Source organism: Sesamum indicum, linkage group LG7, assembly GCF_026168435.1.
Source record: "Sesamum indicum cultivar Baizhima isolate 11 linkage group LG7, ASM2616843v1, whole genome shotgun sequence".
NCBI classification, from domain to species: domain Eukaryota; kingdom Viridiplantae; phylum Streptophyta; class Magnoliopsida; order Lamiales; family Pedaliaceae; genus Sesamum; species Sesamum indicum.
The window spans coordinates 6,128,314-6,146,349 of record NC_142663.1 but is presented as its reverse complement, the minus strand read 5'-3'; the positions used below and the strand labels follow the sequence as shown (position 1 = coordinate 6,146,349).

Below are 18,036 nucleotides of genomic sequence, written 5' to 3'. Positions count from 1 at the left end.
TTTAAAAATAAATAAAAGAAAGTAATCTGATTCGGACAATTTATAAATTTTTTCTTCATCGCCCCTAGTGCAAATTGAGCGGTATAAGAGTAACAGATAATGCATAGTTGATTATGGAGGAAGGAAGAAGCCACAGGCCCATGCAATTTTTATTATTCTTTTCCCTTCCCTTTTCGCCTCTTACTGAACAAAAGATAGCCTAAAACATGAAAATATTAGATCAGATTCGTCCTGCATATGTTGATAGGCAAATTCCAGAAATTTGGTCTGCAAGGACATCATCTGCAACAGGAATCAGACATGTCGAACCAATCAACATACATGCACTCAGCATAACCCAGAAAATAGTGAGAACCGCAAGAAGACACATGATAAGATTAATTCACTTTGTGCTACGAAGATGTCCGAAAGACATATGATTCAGCACAACACATCATAGTTTAACTATACACGTATATATACGAGACCCGAACTTTCTACATACTTCTTGGAGACGCAAATATAATTAATTACTGAAAGAGTCCGAGGCCAATGATGATTTCTATATACACGAGCCGTCCCACGTTGAACCTGAAAGCAAAAGCGTAGAGAGATTCAACATCGTCATTATGGGTTCCAGAGGTTATAGGACGACAGAAATTGCTGAAACCATGGGTGATACTTACAGGAGAGATGGCGTGACTTTGATGTGTTATGCCCAGTTCCTCTTGGACCGAAGTTGAGTGAGCTTGTCTCTCCACAATGCTGCAGCACAAGTACAGTCATAATGTGCACAGAGAGTTTAGGACTAAGAACCAGATGACATGGAACAACTAACTATCTTGATGTTATGTACTGAGTTTTCAAAACAAGATGTTTTTACATAAACGCCAGTAATAAGGAAGGTCATCGTGTTTTAAATAACTGTGTTTGCAATTTACACAGTGGATGTTACTAACTCTACCGATGTCATCCTGTTCCTTTAGGGTGTGATTGTTATGTAGGAATGAAGTGGGAATGGAATGAGCATTCCCAAGTCCATTCCTATACCTTTGATTGGTAGGCTTTAAGTGTGGGAAATACCCATTCCCATGGAATTCGTATTCCCTTGGATAATGGATTTGTCATTCCCTCCCTCCAATATGGTATCAGTAATTCCCAACATATTGCGAATCAAAGTTCTCTCTCTCTCTCTCTCTCTCTCTCTCTCTTTCCTTGTATTAGTTTAATATTTAGTTTTAACTGATATTAGATTTAAATAATTTTTGTATCCGAGTATTGAAAAATAATTATGTATGCATGGTAAGAAAAAAATAACCACTTTGATATTTAATTATTTTTATTAATTCCAAAAAAATCTTTAGCTGGGTACTAAATAAATAATGGTAAATGCACTGGATACATTAGTTTATTTGATTAATTCGATCGAATTAATTTTTTTTATCTTGGCAGAAAAATATTATCTATATGTTTAATTAGTCAATAAATTATTTATTATGTAAATAAATAATTTATATAAATACATATTTTTAATAAAATATGATATGTTCTATAAATTGTTTATAACCTCCTGTAAGTAATTTTTAAGAGACATTGTTATACAATTGTACTCTACATTTTCAAAAAAATATGAATAACTAATTCTTTTAAAAAAAATTACTATAGAGAAATTGTGTCATAAAAATAATTTTATTTCATTACTAATCATTATTTTCCAATTATCAATTATGTTAATGGAATTGACTAAGGAACTAAGGAATGAATGATAAATTTAATGAGTATACTAATCATAGGAATGCTATTCAATGCGATTCATTTCCCTTTTTTATTCTATTTCTCAATCCATTTCATTCCCATTTAATTCCTTTCCTACATACCAATCATGCCCTTAGATGAATATATAAAAGAGATGCATAGTAGTTCTACAGGTCTTGGCAACTCGTCAAAGGTGTAGAGAACGTAGTGCAGGATTGGTCTCTACGAAGATTTCGACATAACGGGTGATAAGGTCAATGTCACAGAAACTGATATCAAAATACCTGCATCCCTGTAGCGTTCTTCAACGGCAGCAATTAGCATATTTCGCACTAGAATGAATTCTTTTGTTTCAATGCATGGCTGCCCAGTTGGTCTGCATCAATGACAACAGAGGTTATGACCATCCCGTCTGGTAATTACCTCATAGACTATAAAATGCATACAGATGCATGTTTTTGTTAATAAGCAGAAAAATAGTTGCATCACATCACTTGATTCACCAGTGGCCAGGGAAAGAATTTAAGACCAAAAGTGAATATTCTTTTTTTCCCTTTTACAAATTTTCAACATATTCTTGTTATAAACCAAAATCAATCAACTTCCCCCTATGATCAACTATAGGTTGTCCACACAATGCAAGCAATAATTCTCCCCAGGCAACCAGATCCATTTTTCAGCATATCTAAAAGATGTACATTCTTGAAGCATGACGTCATAAGTCTAGTCCCAAAAGCATAAATACAATAACAGTCACTTAAACATTGTACCTGTCCAGTTCAGTGAACAATAGGCCGTCTGATGAGGAGCTCTGTACCGACACCTTTTCGGATTCGATAACCTTCATGCCATCACTATATGCCAGGAATTTGTTCACTTGTATTGGCACCTGCAGGCAACATGGTACAGCATAAATTATACAATGTTGTCTATATATCTTAGTATGTAAACTTTTATCCTCCATATATGGGAAAGCGAGGGTCACAGCAACTGTAATTAGTGTATCATTACCTTGCATCTTACTGCAATGTTAATGGCATCCGAGGGTCGAAGATCAAATCTTATGCTCTCTGCTTCATTATCCAACTTAAACCAGCCCAGACATTTTATCAGTAAAAAAGTTATTAAGCAAGACTGCTAAGAATCAGCATTTTATTCAACATACCCTTGTGAGGTGTAATTCAGCAAAATATGCCTCGTGTACCCTCTTGGTCACCCGTACAAGTTTCACCTGGAAAAGGACGAGCAAAGAAATTCAAAGTATGAACTTAAATAACTTGGTGTGGGGAAGAGAATGACTCATATATATCTTAAACTCACTGTATATCCCATCTTCTCAATCATATCCTTCACTACATGGTACATGGTTGGTCTAGCCTGAATGGCATGCAAAGAATTAGCTTCACCGAGAAGTCAATTTAGACTAATTTTTTTGGTTCTAAGTTTGGTAGCTTAAGCAGATGCAAAAGGGGTGCACATACAATTTGGACGTTGCGTACAGCTGCCATGAGCAACACACTTGGCATCTCCACTGCAATAAAAAGCCAGAGGAACAAAGAATAAAGATTCTAAAGACTCAAACCAACTTTGAATCACTAGAAAATAGGGTAATGTTATGGACATACAAACAATTATCGGGAGAAGTAGCCCAGTTCCATCTTCCATCTTCAACACGATTGCAGGATGTGGAGCATAGTCTGGCAGATGACCTCCCTGTGGGTTATTATGGGCACATCTCAAATATCTACCATCTCTCATCTTGATCATGAAACCTTCCGGCCCACTTCTCACTTCAACTAAACAATTAAACACACACCATGACTTGGATTTCTCAAGTGTAGAATGGTAATGAGCTATGAGGTAAGTTCACATAAAAAGATCTCACATTTTTTTCTTACAACAAGAATTATTTTCTCTTATGTCAGGACAAAGTAAGACTAGACAAACAGATAATAAAGATAGAACAATAGGAATTACTATAGCCACGCATTAGAACCACTTTATACTTCATCTACAAGCATTTCATATTTGCTGAATCTATCAGTACTCTCTCATCATCCACATACTATGTCATAAAACCAAGATAGCCTGCAAATTTGCAATGAATAACATAGAGATAATAATTTCCAATGCAAATCAGAGGAAAACTAGTTACCAGCTTCAAGCACACTTGAATTTACGTAATCCGCGTCATTCTCACTGAAATTTCCTGCCATGCTACCATTACCATTTGAGGACGAACTGAAGCTACTCCGAATTGTTCTGCATTTCCTCAAATGTGGTCGGTAACCCACGTTAGTCCTGCCACTGTTGAGCCCCTTGAGCCCCCAGAATCCACTTCTAATGAATTTAGCTTTCAGCAGGGGCGAATTCACCGGCACAGTGTACAGTCCAGTTTGTTTTGCACGGACCACAGGGCAAACGACCGGGCCTTGTAGCGAAGCCATCTCAAATGCTTCAAAATGCATGAGAAAATTAATCAATAAAAGTCATGGCCTATAGTGCATACACAAATATCACAAGAGGAAGTCAAATTGAATTCAAGAATCTATCATCTTTTAATTATGCAAACATATGCTGACTGTCAAGAATTTGAAATTCAGATAGTAGGATTAGTTCCAAAAACCTCATCTCGTGAAACTAATCATTTTTATCCTGAAGTCAGCATTGTGTAATATTACAACATCCTTCACTGAGGTAATGATCATTCCATTACATCCATATTATAGGAAGAAATAAAGCAACAACCTTTGACTTTGATATTCATAAGGGAAGGCATAATCTCATCATACCAACCTAATTAGCCCAATCCCAGTAACCACTAACACACTCGTACCATTCATGAAGTGAAAAGGGAGAAAAAAAAAGAATTCAGCTTAATCGGTTCTCAGTTCAGCAAGTGATGATGCTCGTCCTCATACCACAAACTCTCCAAAAACGAAAAAAGACCCAAAATCCTCTCAGTTTCCCGATTCACCATGGCTCTCATTTCCCTTAAATCATTACCTAAAGAATGATCATACAAGATAAAAATTACAACAAGAATGATTCTTTTATCATGTACACAAGAACCACACCTGAACACAAAACCCGCCGATCTTCCTAAAAAACCTCCAAGAATCAAGAGCAGAATCAACCCACCAAAACCAGCAGCTTAACACCAATTCCTAAAGCTAGAAATTTCGCAATCCCAGGCGACAATATTCAAGAAAACGATGATCTGGGGCAATACAGTAGAGGGATAAGCAGAGGAATCAAGAAAGAGGACACGATGAAGAGTGGGGAAAACCAATTACAGATATTTATTAATAACAATAATGACCGACAAGAGAGGACTGGATAAAGCAAACAAGAAACGGTGGTGTGAGTGAGAGAGAGTGTGGAAGAAGATAAGAGATTCTTGGGAGAGCCCAAAAGCAAAAAGTACACTGGCTGCGAGTGTTGGCCATTAAGATATTATTATACTATTACTATCTCTACAATGTAAGTTTGTTCGACAGACTATTCAGAGCATGAGATTAAGACTTGACGGATAGAATGAAATTTCTTCTCGTACTCTTTCGTGCATGTCTAAAGACGGATGTGGCCTTTTGCATATGAGAGTTGAGAGTTTCTGTCGACGCCTCTCGTTTTGGATAAATATCATTAGGGAGGTTGAAATTGAAAGAACTTGTAAATATCTCCGTCGAGATATTTTTTGAGTACCCTTTTCTGTTTTCTTTGGTATTGACTCTTTCTTTATGAGAAGAAACAAGACTTGTTCAATTCATTAAGTTTGTTAGTTTTAATGCAAGATTGTTTTTCTTGTATTTCATGTGCAATTTAGATGCAGATCTTTTTATTTTAGGTGGCTCAATTTATTTATTAGTATTTTCACTATCAAATAGATGAGTTTATTTTTGCTCGTTTATGGTCTTTCTATCGTGATTTTGAAAAAATTCAAACGGGAAAGGATTTTTCTTTCTTATGTATTCAATCAATATTGCTATGTTCGGAAGATGTAATAATTTGTAGATTAATTTTATTAGGAGTGGATTCTGAATAGTTTAAGAAGCTATAGAATGAAATAAAAAAAATTGAAAGTTGTCGTATTATAATTATTGATAGGGAGTGAATGGTGAGTTCACCAATACAAATATGCATTTTATAAACTCAAGTGATAAATAATCCATCAAGAGAATTTAAACAAAAATTTGAGACTGTAAAAATAAAATCACATTTACATAGTAAAAAATACAACTCCTTCACATACTTGTTTCTATGTTTAACATTTTGAGCTCAAGAAATACATGGTGTATGGTTTGGATTTGAGCTCAGCAGTGCATGAGCCCTTTACCCCATGTCCCAACCATGAAAGGTATATGCAAGATTGGAAGTATTGATCCATCTACTTTTAGATATTTCATTGTGGGGGTGGGGGTTCATTTGCAGACATGCCAAAAAAATGATTCAGTAGGGCGTTTGTGACATTTCCACTGTCAAGAATGAAATGGCGTCAGCCCAGAGCCACCGCCGGCGCCCGACTGATATAAAAAATACACAGATGAGCTCCACGTGTGTTTATCTATTACCAAGACAATATAGATAAGGAGAGCTTCACTCGCAAATACGTGAAAGTTGAGGTCCTCGTTCGCAAAATTCTATGTTCACTGAGGTGCAGGAATCTTTATCTTGATCGGTAGCTGTATTCTACACATTTATGCGGTCTGCCAAAGTATTAAATTGATAGGATATATATATATATATATTGAACTTTGCACCTGTTGTTGAATACTTCTCACTGTACTGGTTAATTATCAATAGACAATCAAAATTATACTTTGATCCCATAAAATAAGAAAATTGCACTTTAATCCTGCATTTGTGGAGTTAATGTTTTTAATCTCATAAAATTAAAAAATATTTTAAATATAATCTCAATGCTTAACAAATTTGATTCCACAAGATCAGCACATAAAACCATATCCGCAATATTTTTATTCTTGTAGGAAAAAAAATGTTAACCTCAAAAATTACGAATCAAAAAACCGAAAATATAATTTCCCCAATAGATAACCAGGGAGTAATTACTCAAGAGATTTGGGAGCAACAAAATAAAGCCCGATTTTAGTCCAGATACAAAATTTAGATATCAAGTCCAATTAGCAGTGCAAGTAGAACAAACAACATAGGTTCTCCTTCTTTGCTGAAAGAGAGGCAACGCTACATCTGGTTCACAATGTCAAGTCCAGTTACACCTTAAATCTAGTACAAATTAGGTATGCTGTTCAAAGAATACAATTAGTCAACTTTAGCATTCTTCAACTAACAACAAACACATCTCCATAGGTAATATGAAGGAGTAGATACCGGCAGGCGAATCAGGCATGGGAACCTACAATTGCCAAGTGTTTGATGAATCAAATTGAATCACATAGACAAATACATGATTGAGCAATGGCCGAAAGGAATAAACGTTCTGACATTCAGCTGCTCCAATGGTGTGATCAGGGAAAACCAGAAGTTAGCCATGAGGCTGTCCCTTCTGTTGTGGCACTTCTATCATTCACTTAGTTTGCAATTGCGTATGTATGGGTGGTCGTATTTTATGTACTTTGTCCAATATGGCTTGTACTTTGTCATTGCCAACTCCAGCCAGGGCTTCATGTTCCCATTGTAATGTATAACAGCTGCATTCTCAATTTCTGACCGATCAATGCTTGGATTGTAACCCAAACCCAGCACATGCCATGACTTTTCAAGTGGATGCGTAAGCCCATAAAAGGTAATGAGACCTGGAGGTAATGTCCCGAGCTTCCACAGGACCCTGTCTTCATTCTAATAACACCACCCAAAAGAAAAGAAATAAAGGAAACTTTAATATTTTTTCCAGCTGCATTATGCTGTAATCTTTAGTTTTTTTTCCAAGAAAAAAAGATAACGTGAGCAACTTCTTCATGATGACAGTCGGAACAAGAAACATACAAATGGAGAACTAGCATTTGGAAATGAAAACATACCATGTTCTGCCATTTGTGGTATATCCCAGTAATATCCTTCTTCTTCCACTCTTTGAGATCGAAAATGTTCATACCATATGCCCAACCACAAGCGTTTGGATCAAAGTTTTTGGCAATATGTGGATTGGAAAAGTTTAGGTATTTATCAAACCGATGGAAGCTCTCGCCGCAGGTTTCAACTGCACCATTTACTTTATCGTGGAGATCTACGGACCACAACCCAGTCAAGTCTTTCTGAACGACAATGTCGTCGTCAAGGAAAAGAATTTTATCCAACTTTGGGTAAACCTGTGGGAGATAAAATCTTAGATGGTTAAGCATTGAAAGATACTTTGGGTTCCTGTATTTCAGGTTAGAAGAACCAGCAGAAAGTGTCGTAGGATGAGCAGCCTTGAAATAGTATTCTTTCATAGCAGCAGACTCCAACTGACGTAGAACAGGACAATAGGATGAGTTGAGCCACTTGAATTCATCAACATTTTCAACATGGATTGTAGCTTTCCCAGGAGGGTTCAGGAGAAACCACATATTCATTGCGCCAAAGTTCAACTTATCAGTAACAAGATGGAAAACATGTTTCTCAGGGTCCTGCAAGTCATATCATGTACGTGTTCAGCAACAAAAGTATCACATGGAAAGTCCTACATTGCATAAGTGGCTCAATCTGAAATGGATATACATGCCTCTAATGATGGTTATTAATAAAATGATAAGAATACAATAAAAAACTCAATACAATGTATGAGCACATGCAGCATTTGCGTAATGGTGTATATGTGTGCATTGGAAATATCTATTTCAGAATGCCAAAATCTAAGGATCATATTTCTATGTATCTGAGGGAAGCCTATACCAATCTCTTATCATATGCAATCATCTACATATAGAAAATCAGTAATCATATCATTGAGGATCAGAATCATGGATTATATGACCCCATCTGGGTGTGGATGTATGGGTGTTTGCACACATGTACATTTTTATGTGTAGTGTGGCTGCTTCAAAACATGTATGTATGTAAACAAAGTGAGTAAAGATCACAATTCAAGCCTATGAATATCTAGCCAACAAACCAAATAGGCAAAAGGTCACATATATAATCAGCAAAGTGCAAAAGCATGGACCAACATTATACGGGTACTAATGAACTTCACTTGAAAATGCATTGTAACAATTGACAGATTAAGAGGACAATGGTCCACATATATTTTGCAGTTTTGGTTAATGAATGCATTTTAGCATATCAGCACGAACAAATAGAAATCCATAACCTAGTTGCACAAATGGAAAAGACAGACCAAATAATTTCATACCTTGGCATTCATAATGGTTGAGTTGACAACTACTGAGGCAGCAAGAACATTATCAGAAAAGAGAGCATAGTGGTAAAGATTTGGATTTTCCAGATTCTCACTCCGAGGGAACTTTCTTTTCTCTAGTGGAAGGAGGTAGTAGTCTATTGTTAAGCGCATGGCCAAACAGTGAAGCCCATTGGGAATTGTCTTTGCAGCCAGCTGGCTAAGAAATGTGCTCTGCTTTTTCAGACTCCTGACTTGCTCATCTGCGGATTGCAGCATGGCTCTTAGCTTCCCCGTGACCAGGTTGCAGTCATACAGTTGCTCTTTAGCTTTAGACAGAACTTGACCCATCAATTTAATCTTTTCAGGTGCACTGTCATAGATATGTTCCATGTTTTAACAGTCTACTTGTAGAACGAGTTAGAAATCAGCAGATTCACAAGGATTATTCATACACCCATTACCTGTGATGTAAATCAGTGTCGGTAGTTGCCTCTCCTAATGAACGCTGGCTTTCTTTCAGTCGGTTCTGTAACTCATTGACCAAATCAAGCTTGTTTTTCATCTTTGCAAGACTCACATACACCCTTGCCATTATCATTTGATCTCGTATCAAGCGTACGGTTGAATCAGAATTTTCATTCTCATTTTCTTTCCTCCAAATACTATACTTCCCCAAAACTGCAGAGTCAACTGATTTAGAGTGTTCAATCGCTGCATTCTCAAGCTTTACAGTCACTTCATCATCTTGCTTTACCAAATCAGCAGCACGTTTTTCGCGTCTTTTTTCTCTCAACCGCTGCAGAGTAATTGTGTTAGTAAATGCTATAGCTCAAACGGATCCAAGGAATTCATGAGTAGAACATGACATTTGCAGATAGAAATTACAAAGTTTAAAGGACGGTAGTTTTTCTAGTAAAAAGATCAGGCAAGACTCTCATCACAAAAAATATCCAATAGTACTACAACCACAATGCATCAATGAGATTATAGTGGAATGATCCTGGTACTTACCCTTCTAGCCACTTTAGCTGGTGGCTCAAGAAATACAGAACGATCCTCTGCCAAAAAATGAATATACTCGTCAAAACATTTATATTCAAATGTACAAAATCAATAACGCAACTAAAGAATTTCCAGAAGGACATTACCATTTGAAGTATATTCCTCCTTGATTCCAGATGTTTCTTGCTTTGTCTTAGAGGCTACTTCAGCAGGCTTAAAATTACCAAAAGAGAAACAAAAGATTCAGGAAGTTTCATGTGATAATGCAGCTTTTTACTGACAGAAGGTGACATTAGATACATTCTTATACCCATGCTGACCTCAGCAGAAGCGTTGTTATCAGCAGCAGTTTCATGCCCAACAGATTTCCAAGATGCAGACAAATTATTTTTCCGGAAAAAATCAATGCTTAAAGGCCCCAAATCATCTGTACTGGCATTAATGACATCAATTACCTAAAGGAATACTCAAATTAGTCAAAACCTGCAAATAACAACTACAAAAGCATATTACTATCATTTCAGCATGTGCTCGTAAATTGAAATCTTACCTCCTTAGACAATATAGGTTTAAGATGTTGTAAGGCCAACCTCTCTCTCCAATTCAGATCCTGTATCAAGCAGTAGATTCTTATAATGCTGTATCACACATCAAAAACAATAGTCCAAATGAGTTATGTAATTGAGAGGCATACCTGTCTGCTAGAAGCAAATGACAATTCATTTTGACCTGCAGAAATAGAAGTTCAAAAGTTTTATATCAAAGTGAGGATCAAATACAACCATGCAGGCATAGACATGTAACAGAAAGTGCGGAGACACTTGGTGTATTGCCTAGTACCAGAAGAGAAACAGAGGAAAAGAGAACTCAAATGCCTAAAAAGATCAAATTACACGAAGAAGTCCTTATTGGATAGTTTGTTTTCACTTAAGAAGTGAACTCAACACAAATGCCGACAGCGATGTTCTAATCAATCGTTTGCCAATTGTATAATAGGATTAAATTACCATTTCCTTATTCTTTGTTTAAAAGGGTGTCTAATTTGATCTGTCATTCGTCCTAAAATCCATCATCCTATTCCTCCAAAATTCATCTTGAAGATTTCAAGTGGGTTGGCTCATGTTAGCATAACTGTGATTGAAACAAAACTACTATCCTGTTTTTCTACTCAATCCAAAGTTTGGATGCATCAACCAACCAAAATGCAAACAAAACAATTTCTCCCTAATACGGGTTTAGTTTCATTGACTGTTGAAGGGCCATTTTCCACTTTCATCTCCAATAAGAATACAACAATTGGAGTATGTCTATAGAGACCATGTGGGGCGTACACATCACTGCTTTAAACCCATAAACAGTGAACCCACTGAAAATGGAAGTAGCCATCCACCGAACATATAAGCTCTTTTTTCACTTATTTCTATTCTACTGCAGTACATCTACTCATTATAGAGGGATGGGATCCCAGACATTAATAAACCGACCTAGATATGAAACTTCCCCAGATTTCATCACCCCTCAGTCGTCAACTAATCTTACAAATTCAGCTCTAAAAAACCACTTCTAAAATTCTTAGAAAAACCCAACTCTACAGTTACAATCTGTCGACTTGGTTCCTAACTACACCAAATCGCCGTCAGTTACAATTAATTGACAACTATTTCAGTTGGATCACATTACATCATTCACCGCTAGTGCTTGGTTCTCCCATAAACCAAAGTCAAAACCTAAAATCTCAAATCCCAACTGAAAAGCACCCGAAAGTAAATAAGCCAAAAAAAAAAAAAAATGACTTTTAACTTTAAAAGTCAATTTTGAGAGAAACTGACCCAAGAAAGCAGCGGTAAAGAGACCGCGGGCGACGAATAAAAAGGAGAAAGCGATGAACGAGAAGAAGAAGAGCAGGAGAGCAATGTGGACGCGAGATCCAATGGCTTTACTCCTCCGAGGGCCGGCGGCAGGTGATAATCCCCTCTTAATGGCCATGCCCTGTCATAGACCTACAAAGAATTCACAAGTTGAAGCGATGAATCATACATACATTGATAGAATGGAAGTGGGGGGGGGGGGGGGGCTGGAATGGTGACTTACGGAGAGAGTAGTGAAGGAGATCTTGGATTATGACTCAAGCCAGTTGCTGTTGATTAAAGCTCATAATTGAGTGGGACTGTGAAAATGCGGAATTATTATTAATGTTTTTCTTGTTTGGGATACAGAAAAAGCGGATTTATACACACAGAATACACTTACGAGCGCCTATCTACGGTACGTGGATCTAGTGTGTTCTTGCGCGAGAGAGATATTGGGGGAAATTGGATTGAGAGAAATGATTAGGATTAAGAGAGAGAGAGGGATCTGGAAAATCGGGTTCGGAATTCACTCGGTCGGTCGAACCCATTGTGATTTCTTGATTTGGTTAATACGGCGTCGTTGGAATTAAAACTGGAGTGATGCAGTCAACTATCTATTACTCTGGAAAGAAAAGAAAAGAAAAGAAAAGAAAAATGAAGTTGGTATATACTCCACTCCAAGAACACAGTAATTACAAATATAGTTAAGCAGCTAATACAGAGGTTAACATTATCATCATCAATAACTCACTAGATTTCTGATGATGGGGAAGAGGCAGTTTATCCAATGCAATAGCAATGGATTAGTGAGTTTGGAGGCTGATTCATAATCACAACCACATTTTCAAATTAGCACCCACCTACGTCCAATGATTACCAAACCCACGCCTTCTTGCCTTAATAATTTATTTAACATAATCATTTACCAAAGTGGCGCTGAGATTAATGAAGTCGGTATAACTAACACATCACACCTTGGAATGAGAGTTGAGAAGAGCAAACTACTTGACAGTTATGAGAAAATGAAAAATATTATGAAATAATCTATACTATATAAAAACAAAAAAAAAGTGAAAAATTATTTATTATATACACATAGAATCGATGAACCACAATGACTAGTATTAAAAAAAGGACCATAATTATGAAAAACACCAAAAGAATGCTCTTCTTTAATAACATAGTATAGTTAGATACTGATTCCAGCCCTCTTTCAACAGCATGAGACTACTAATGATACGGCAGAATTTTCCTTTTTCAATCACCATATAGCAACTTAGCAACTCTAGGAGACGGAAGATATATTTAGGAAAGACGAGGCAACTCCCATATAAATTACCACCGGATGCAGTACAACTAGGGAATAAAAACACACCAAATCATACCCAGGAGGAGCTACTCCCAACAATCATTAGCATACAGAAGTGGACTTTTTTGTAGATGTCGCCCCTTGGTTGAGGATCATATTACAAAAATGGCATGGTTAAACTCACTACATGTATGCAATGAATCAAACGAGGATAAGAGCAGCATCTGTTACTGGGTAAGAATTGCGACATCCAAGTAATCACCTATCTGCAAATGCAAGGGAACGAGTCAAAACGCGATTCACCACAGTAATAATTATGCAGCATAGGTGTGAGTAAAACATGGATACCTGAAAGCTAAGGTCACCCAAGGCTTTGCTTCCACTGTCAGGCCTCCTCCCATTCGGGTAAGAAAAGGTTCTCCCCACCTTCAAAAGACATTGGAGGATCAGCAAGATCAGAATATCATACAATTGCTTTTGCATCTGTCTGAAGTCCAGGCTAATACTTTGGCCCAAACACGATGTGACATCTAACAGAAAGATATAACCGGATTCCAGATGCCAACATACAATTATACAAACATGAAAACAAATATGCATATGTACAAGTGCATGTAGCTACAGGGCAGGCTCACCTCTCTGACCACAAAACGACCACGTTTATCAGGATACACGAAAGCAAAGGACAGGATAGCATCTCTTCTTCTCGCTTCTGGAGCTACCTCTTTAACCTGAAAAACAAACAAAACCATCGATAAGAACATATAAAAATGTAGAGGATGAATGTTTAAGCAGCAGCTTTAATTAATCATAACAACTTAATTAACATGTGGCAGCCAGTAGAATTTGCTACAAGAGCTAATCAAACAAGAATTTTCCCATAAAAACAAACGTGTTTGACAGCTCAGAAACTAACAACTTGCTGCTGGATGTAATGAACTACTGTTATTCAGCAAAATGGTTAGAGACGGAGAGCTTAGTGACAGTCACCAAGAAGCTGATCATAGTACATTGGATCCCAAGTAGCTGCCTATAAGAAACTAAACTCTTAGTGTCATCTATAGCTCCTTTCCCTGCCCCGCGCCGCAAAGAGGAACTAGAGAAACAGTGCAAGTACATATGCATGCAACATAGAGAAGTAAAGGGGGAAGAAATGAAATAAAGAGGATAACCAAGCAACTCTTTGTACCAGATCAGTTAATTCACGCAAAGTTGCATCCATCCATGTATAAATTTGGACCTCATCTTTCGGTTCCTTCCCTCTCACTGCAAAATCTTCATCGGAATGATGGCCTCCAACCTGTCAAAAGATTCAAAGAAATCAAAGCTTAATATGTTCATGAAAATCATATAACTGTTTCTCAAAAATGGAAGACATACCTTGGTGAAAACGCGGAGCAACAATGGACAGGTCTGTGAAACAATGAGCAAGAAATCGAGAGAACACAAAGATAAGTATTATACAATCAATAAGAGCAATGCACGAGCATAATATTGTTTCAAAAAGTTGAAAGCAAAAAGTAGATGTTCCCCATGACTTCTCAAAGACCACACTCAAAACATTAAGGGCCTACCAAATCTATGTATTCATAGTAAAAACAGAAAATCATTTTTTTAAAAAGAGAAATATATCTACATAATGTAGGATGTCAACCATCTCAACCAATAATTTACTTACGAGATCATTAATTGACAACTTTGTCCTTCTTAAGTTGGTAGCTAGTAAGACTTCACACAAAAAGGTATCATCTTGTCCTTCAGTTCACAACTAATGAGAACTTCTGCACAATAAAAACTTACTATATACACCCATGTAAAAGAATAAAAAGACCGTCTGCTAGTTATTCCTGTCACACCATTGGAAAAAGTCAGCACGCTTACTCCAGGTACACCCAAAGCACTGCAACTAGTTAATGCTTCTGCTGGTTGGATTAGTTATCATAAACTGCCTCCATTATTGGCTTGGTACCAAGATGTAGAATCCATGTTGACCTACCATTTCAGTGGGCTACTAGGACTTGGTCTCTATATTGGGCTGGAAATCAAGTACATGTCTCTTTACTAACAGAATAAATCATCAAAAGAGGCAGTCCTTTAACCTTTAAACTAAGAACTTGCCTCAGTTCATTGCAGATCCTTCCTATCACAAACAAATAAGGCAATTGTTATCCTTCGCAAAATCCCACTCTTCTTTTGCTCAGTGCAATGTATTACTCAGAGCTGCAAGTGATAGACCAAGAACACCTCGTCTGTTGCTTCCAGTGATTAAATACAGCCTGAATATCCAACTTTAAGTCATGCTTTTAGAATCCATATCTTAACCCCGACAGCAAACTTGCCCCAAGTTTACAATTATGGCAATCGCTAAGGAGCAACTTCAATTAATTCAATATCTCAATCAGAAATGTACAACAACTAACATTCTTTCTTGGTCATGAAAATTACATATAAAATTTCAGACGCATTTGCAAGTAGACAAACATATTGTCTAAACCCTAAACCCTAACACGCGGAAGTCTGAACGGTCCTAAACAGGTATATCTGACACATTGACAATTTGTGCTAAAAGAACAGAAATGGAGAACCAATCAACAGTTCACCTTAACACCCCAGATAGACTAATAACGACACAAAGACACGACAGAATCAAATAACATATATAAAAGAGAGAGCGCGAGAGAGAGGGAGGGAGAGAACCTTCTCGCGGTCAACAGGTTCAAGGCGAGGGGCGGCGGGCTTGGCCGGGGGAGGCGGTGGCGGACCCCTTCCAGGCGGAGGCATTTGTCTTCCTGGTCTTCTCTGCCCTTCAGCCATCACACAGTCTGTGTTTGTCTTCAACTCTGCTCGCAGTTAAGTTGTCATTCATTTGATCGCGACGAAGCCCATTTTGAGAAAGGCCTTCGCATTTGGGTCTGGGCCACAGGACGGCCCACTATAGTTGGACCTGTCCATATGTGATATGGACCTACTCGCCTCTCACTATTTTAACAAAATTACTTTCTAGGAGTTCAAAAACCTAGGCCACAACCATTAACATGTTCGCAATAATTTTTACTTTTATAATATGAATAAATTATTAAAAAAATCAGAAATTAAAAATTAATAAAAGCTTGTATAAATTACATATCTCAAGGCCTTCACTCATCGTAACGTGCTTTTTCAAAAACACACATGTGAAATTTTGGTTAAAACGGATAATAATTCACATCTCACTTTAGTATTATATGTGGAACGAGGGCATCTGTCTGTCTCAAGTCCATCGACTAAAAGATTAATGATGCTGACGAGTAATCCCACATCAATAGCAATCTAAAAGTTTGTGCGGTCTATAAATTTTAAAGCCTTTTCTCCTTATCAAAGTGCATTTTTAAGGACACACATTACTTGGCTTTACGTCATGAAGTACTAATTGCATCATATACCACAATGAATGAAGGCATGTGCATGCCCCAAACCCCTCACATAGGGGTTGATAATATTGCACATAATCTCTTTTAAAAAATAAACTCATGAGACTCAATCAAAATAAACAAAACTTTGCGCTACGGGACATCCATCACATCGCATGCCCACGAGGAGGTGTCATCTGTTGCTTTTAGGATTTGGGGGCTTGATGGTTCTACCCTACAATGCACGGGCACTCTAAAAAATCAAATGGGTGCAGCGTTGGACATTTCATATTGTAGCTAGGTTGATTATTCTAGGAAACCAAGGTCATGTTTTATAAAACTTTATTACTTCACATTCTCATTGTCAAAAAAAAAAAAAGAAAATTGATTTCACAATTTAAAATAATATAGAATTAAAAAAGAAATTTTGAAAATAAAAGCAAACTATCTTCCTCTCATCATAGGATTCTCCTTGTGTCTCTGATGACACATCTGGAGGTCAACTGCAGTTCTGTTCTATCTTGTACTTCCTTGTAAATTTAATACAGAGGTTTTAGTACAAATCAAATCCCTATGTGCCCACTCTATCAAATTAGGCTTTTTTAAAAATCAACAAATAAAGACGATCAGTATAACAATTCTCTTTAGACATAATCACAATAATCCTCATTGTTGTGAGATGTCTGACTTAACCATAGTTATCACTACAACTCTACAACATAATCAAGTTATAAATCTACCAGAATCAGCAGATTCATGTTTCCATCGGATTCGATTATGTAACTTGTTCTATGAGAACGTACTTAATCTGCCATGTCCGTAGTCTGATACCATAAAATTAACAGATGAGAAAACCTAAAACGACTTTCTAATTTAGTACTGGAAGACGTAGTACAGAAGCTGTTGAAAGTAGGCCAATTTATATTTTATACATTGGTAGGAAATCAATAGATTGTGAGATGTGGTCTTAATGTGGAAATCGGAAAGCATGTGACTTTGCATTTTAATGCATTCAATTCAGTTCAATGTAGTTTTAGTTGTTCAAGATGTGTGTTATGTTCCAGAGATGGGGAGAAAAGAATTAAATAGGGAAGGAGGAGGAAGCAGACGACAGATCTCAATGAATTTTCTGTCCCAAAATATCTTACTACCGAATACCATTTGACAAAAACATTAGCATCCTCAATCTGTGGACTGTAGGAGGAATCTCTTGCACCTATAATTGTGTTATTCTTGCATCATCAATCCATCCAAGACCATGATATTCGGACACAGCCTCTCCAATCCCTACACTTCAGTTGACAAATTCACAGGCCGTTGCATCAGTCCATCCAAGATGTCTGGATACATTGGGAATCACATGATTGATGTATAGATCCACATAAGCAATGTTATTTTGATTCAACTCGAGCATTGTTAAGAACTTAACGCAAGAATTTCATAGTTCAGCAG

General features: G+C 37.0%; 3 protein-coding genes across 4 annotated transcripts; all 3 read right to left on the bottom strand.

The window, feature by feature from the left end:
- Positions 1 to 111: 111 nt before the first annotated feature.
- Positions 112 to 5,208, bottom strand: LOC105166111 (bifunctional nuclease 2). 2 transcript variants are annotated; one of them, XR_848141.3, is made up of 12 exons: positions 4,812 to 5,208; positions 3,890 to 4,189; positions 3,360 to 3,530; positions 3,216 to 3,265; positions 3,055 to 3,111; positions 2,900 to 2,965; positions 2,746 to 2,820; positions 2,505 to 2,623; positions 2,019 to 2,110; positions 666 to 744; positions 485 to 570; positions 112 to 282 (listed from the first exon to the last, which is right to left on the bottom strand). XR_848141.3 is itself a non-coding variant. In XM_011085345.3 (11 exons), the coding sequence occupies exons 2-10, from the start codon at positions 4,179 to 4,181 to the stop codon at positions 692 to 694; spliced, it is 975 nt and encodes a 324-aa protein (XP_011083647.1). In that variant the 5' UTR covers positions 4,182 to 4,189; positions 4,812 to 5,207; the 3' UTR covers positions 346 to 570; positions 666 to 691. The 2 variants fall into 2 exon arrangements, 1 of the variants encoding a protein (XP_011083647.1); XM_011085345.3 differs by lacking the exon at positions 112 to 282 and having other exon boundaries at positions 346 to 570; positions 4,812 to 5,207.
- Positions 5,209 to 6,888: 1,680 nt separating this feature from the next.
- LOC105166110 (polygalacturonate 4-alpha-galacturonosyltransferase) lies at positions 6,889 to 12,438 on the bottom strand. Its single transcript, XM_011085344.3, has 12 exons — positions 12,287 to 12,438; positions 12,128 to 12,203; positions 11,866 to 12,036; positions 10,731 to 10,765; positions 10,587 to 10,646; positions 10,357 to 10,491; positions 10,183 to 10,249; positions 10,046 to 10,092; positions 9,496 to 9,830; positions 9,047 to 9,404; positions 7,734 to 8,321; positions 6,889 to 7,551 (listed from the first exon to the last, which is right to left on the bottom strand). The coding sequence occupies exons 3-12, from the start codon at positions 12,020 to 12,022 to the stop codon at positions 7,276 to 7,278; spliced, it is 2,058 nt and encodes a 685-aa protein (XP_011083646.1). The 5' UTR covers positions 12,023 to 12,036; positions 12,128 to 12,203; positions 12,287 to 12,438; the 3' UTR covers positions 6,889 to 7,275.
- Positions 12,439 to 13,188: 750 nt separating this feature from the next.
- On the bottom strand, positions 13,189 to 16,049 carry SAP18 (SIN3 associated polypeptide P18). Its single transcript, XM_011085342.3, has 6 exons — positions 15,893 to 16,049; positions 14,576 to 14,608; positions 14,385 to 14,495; positions 13,831 to 13,926; positions 13,544 to 13,621; positions 13,189 to 13,461 (listed from the first exon to the last, which is right to left on the bottom strand). The coding sequence occupies exons 1-6, from the start codon at positions 16,007 to 16,009 to the stop codon at positions 13,423 to 13,425; spliced, it is 474 nt and encodes a 157-aa protein (XP_011083644.1). The 5' UTR covers positions 16,010 to 16,049; the 3' UTR covers positions 13,189 to 13,422.
- Between the last annotated feature and the right edge of the window lie 1,987 nt (positions 16,050 to 18,036).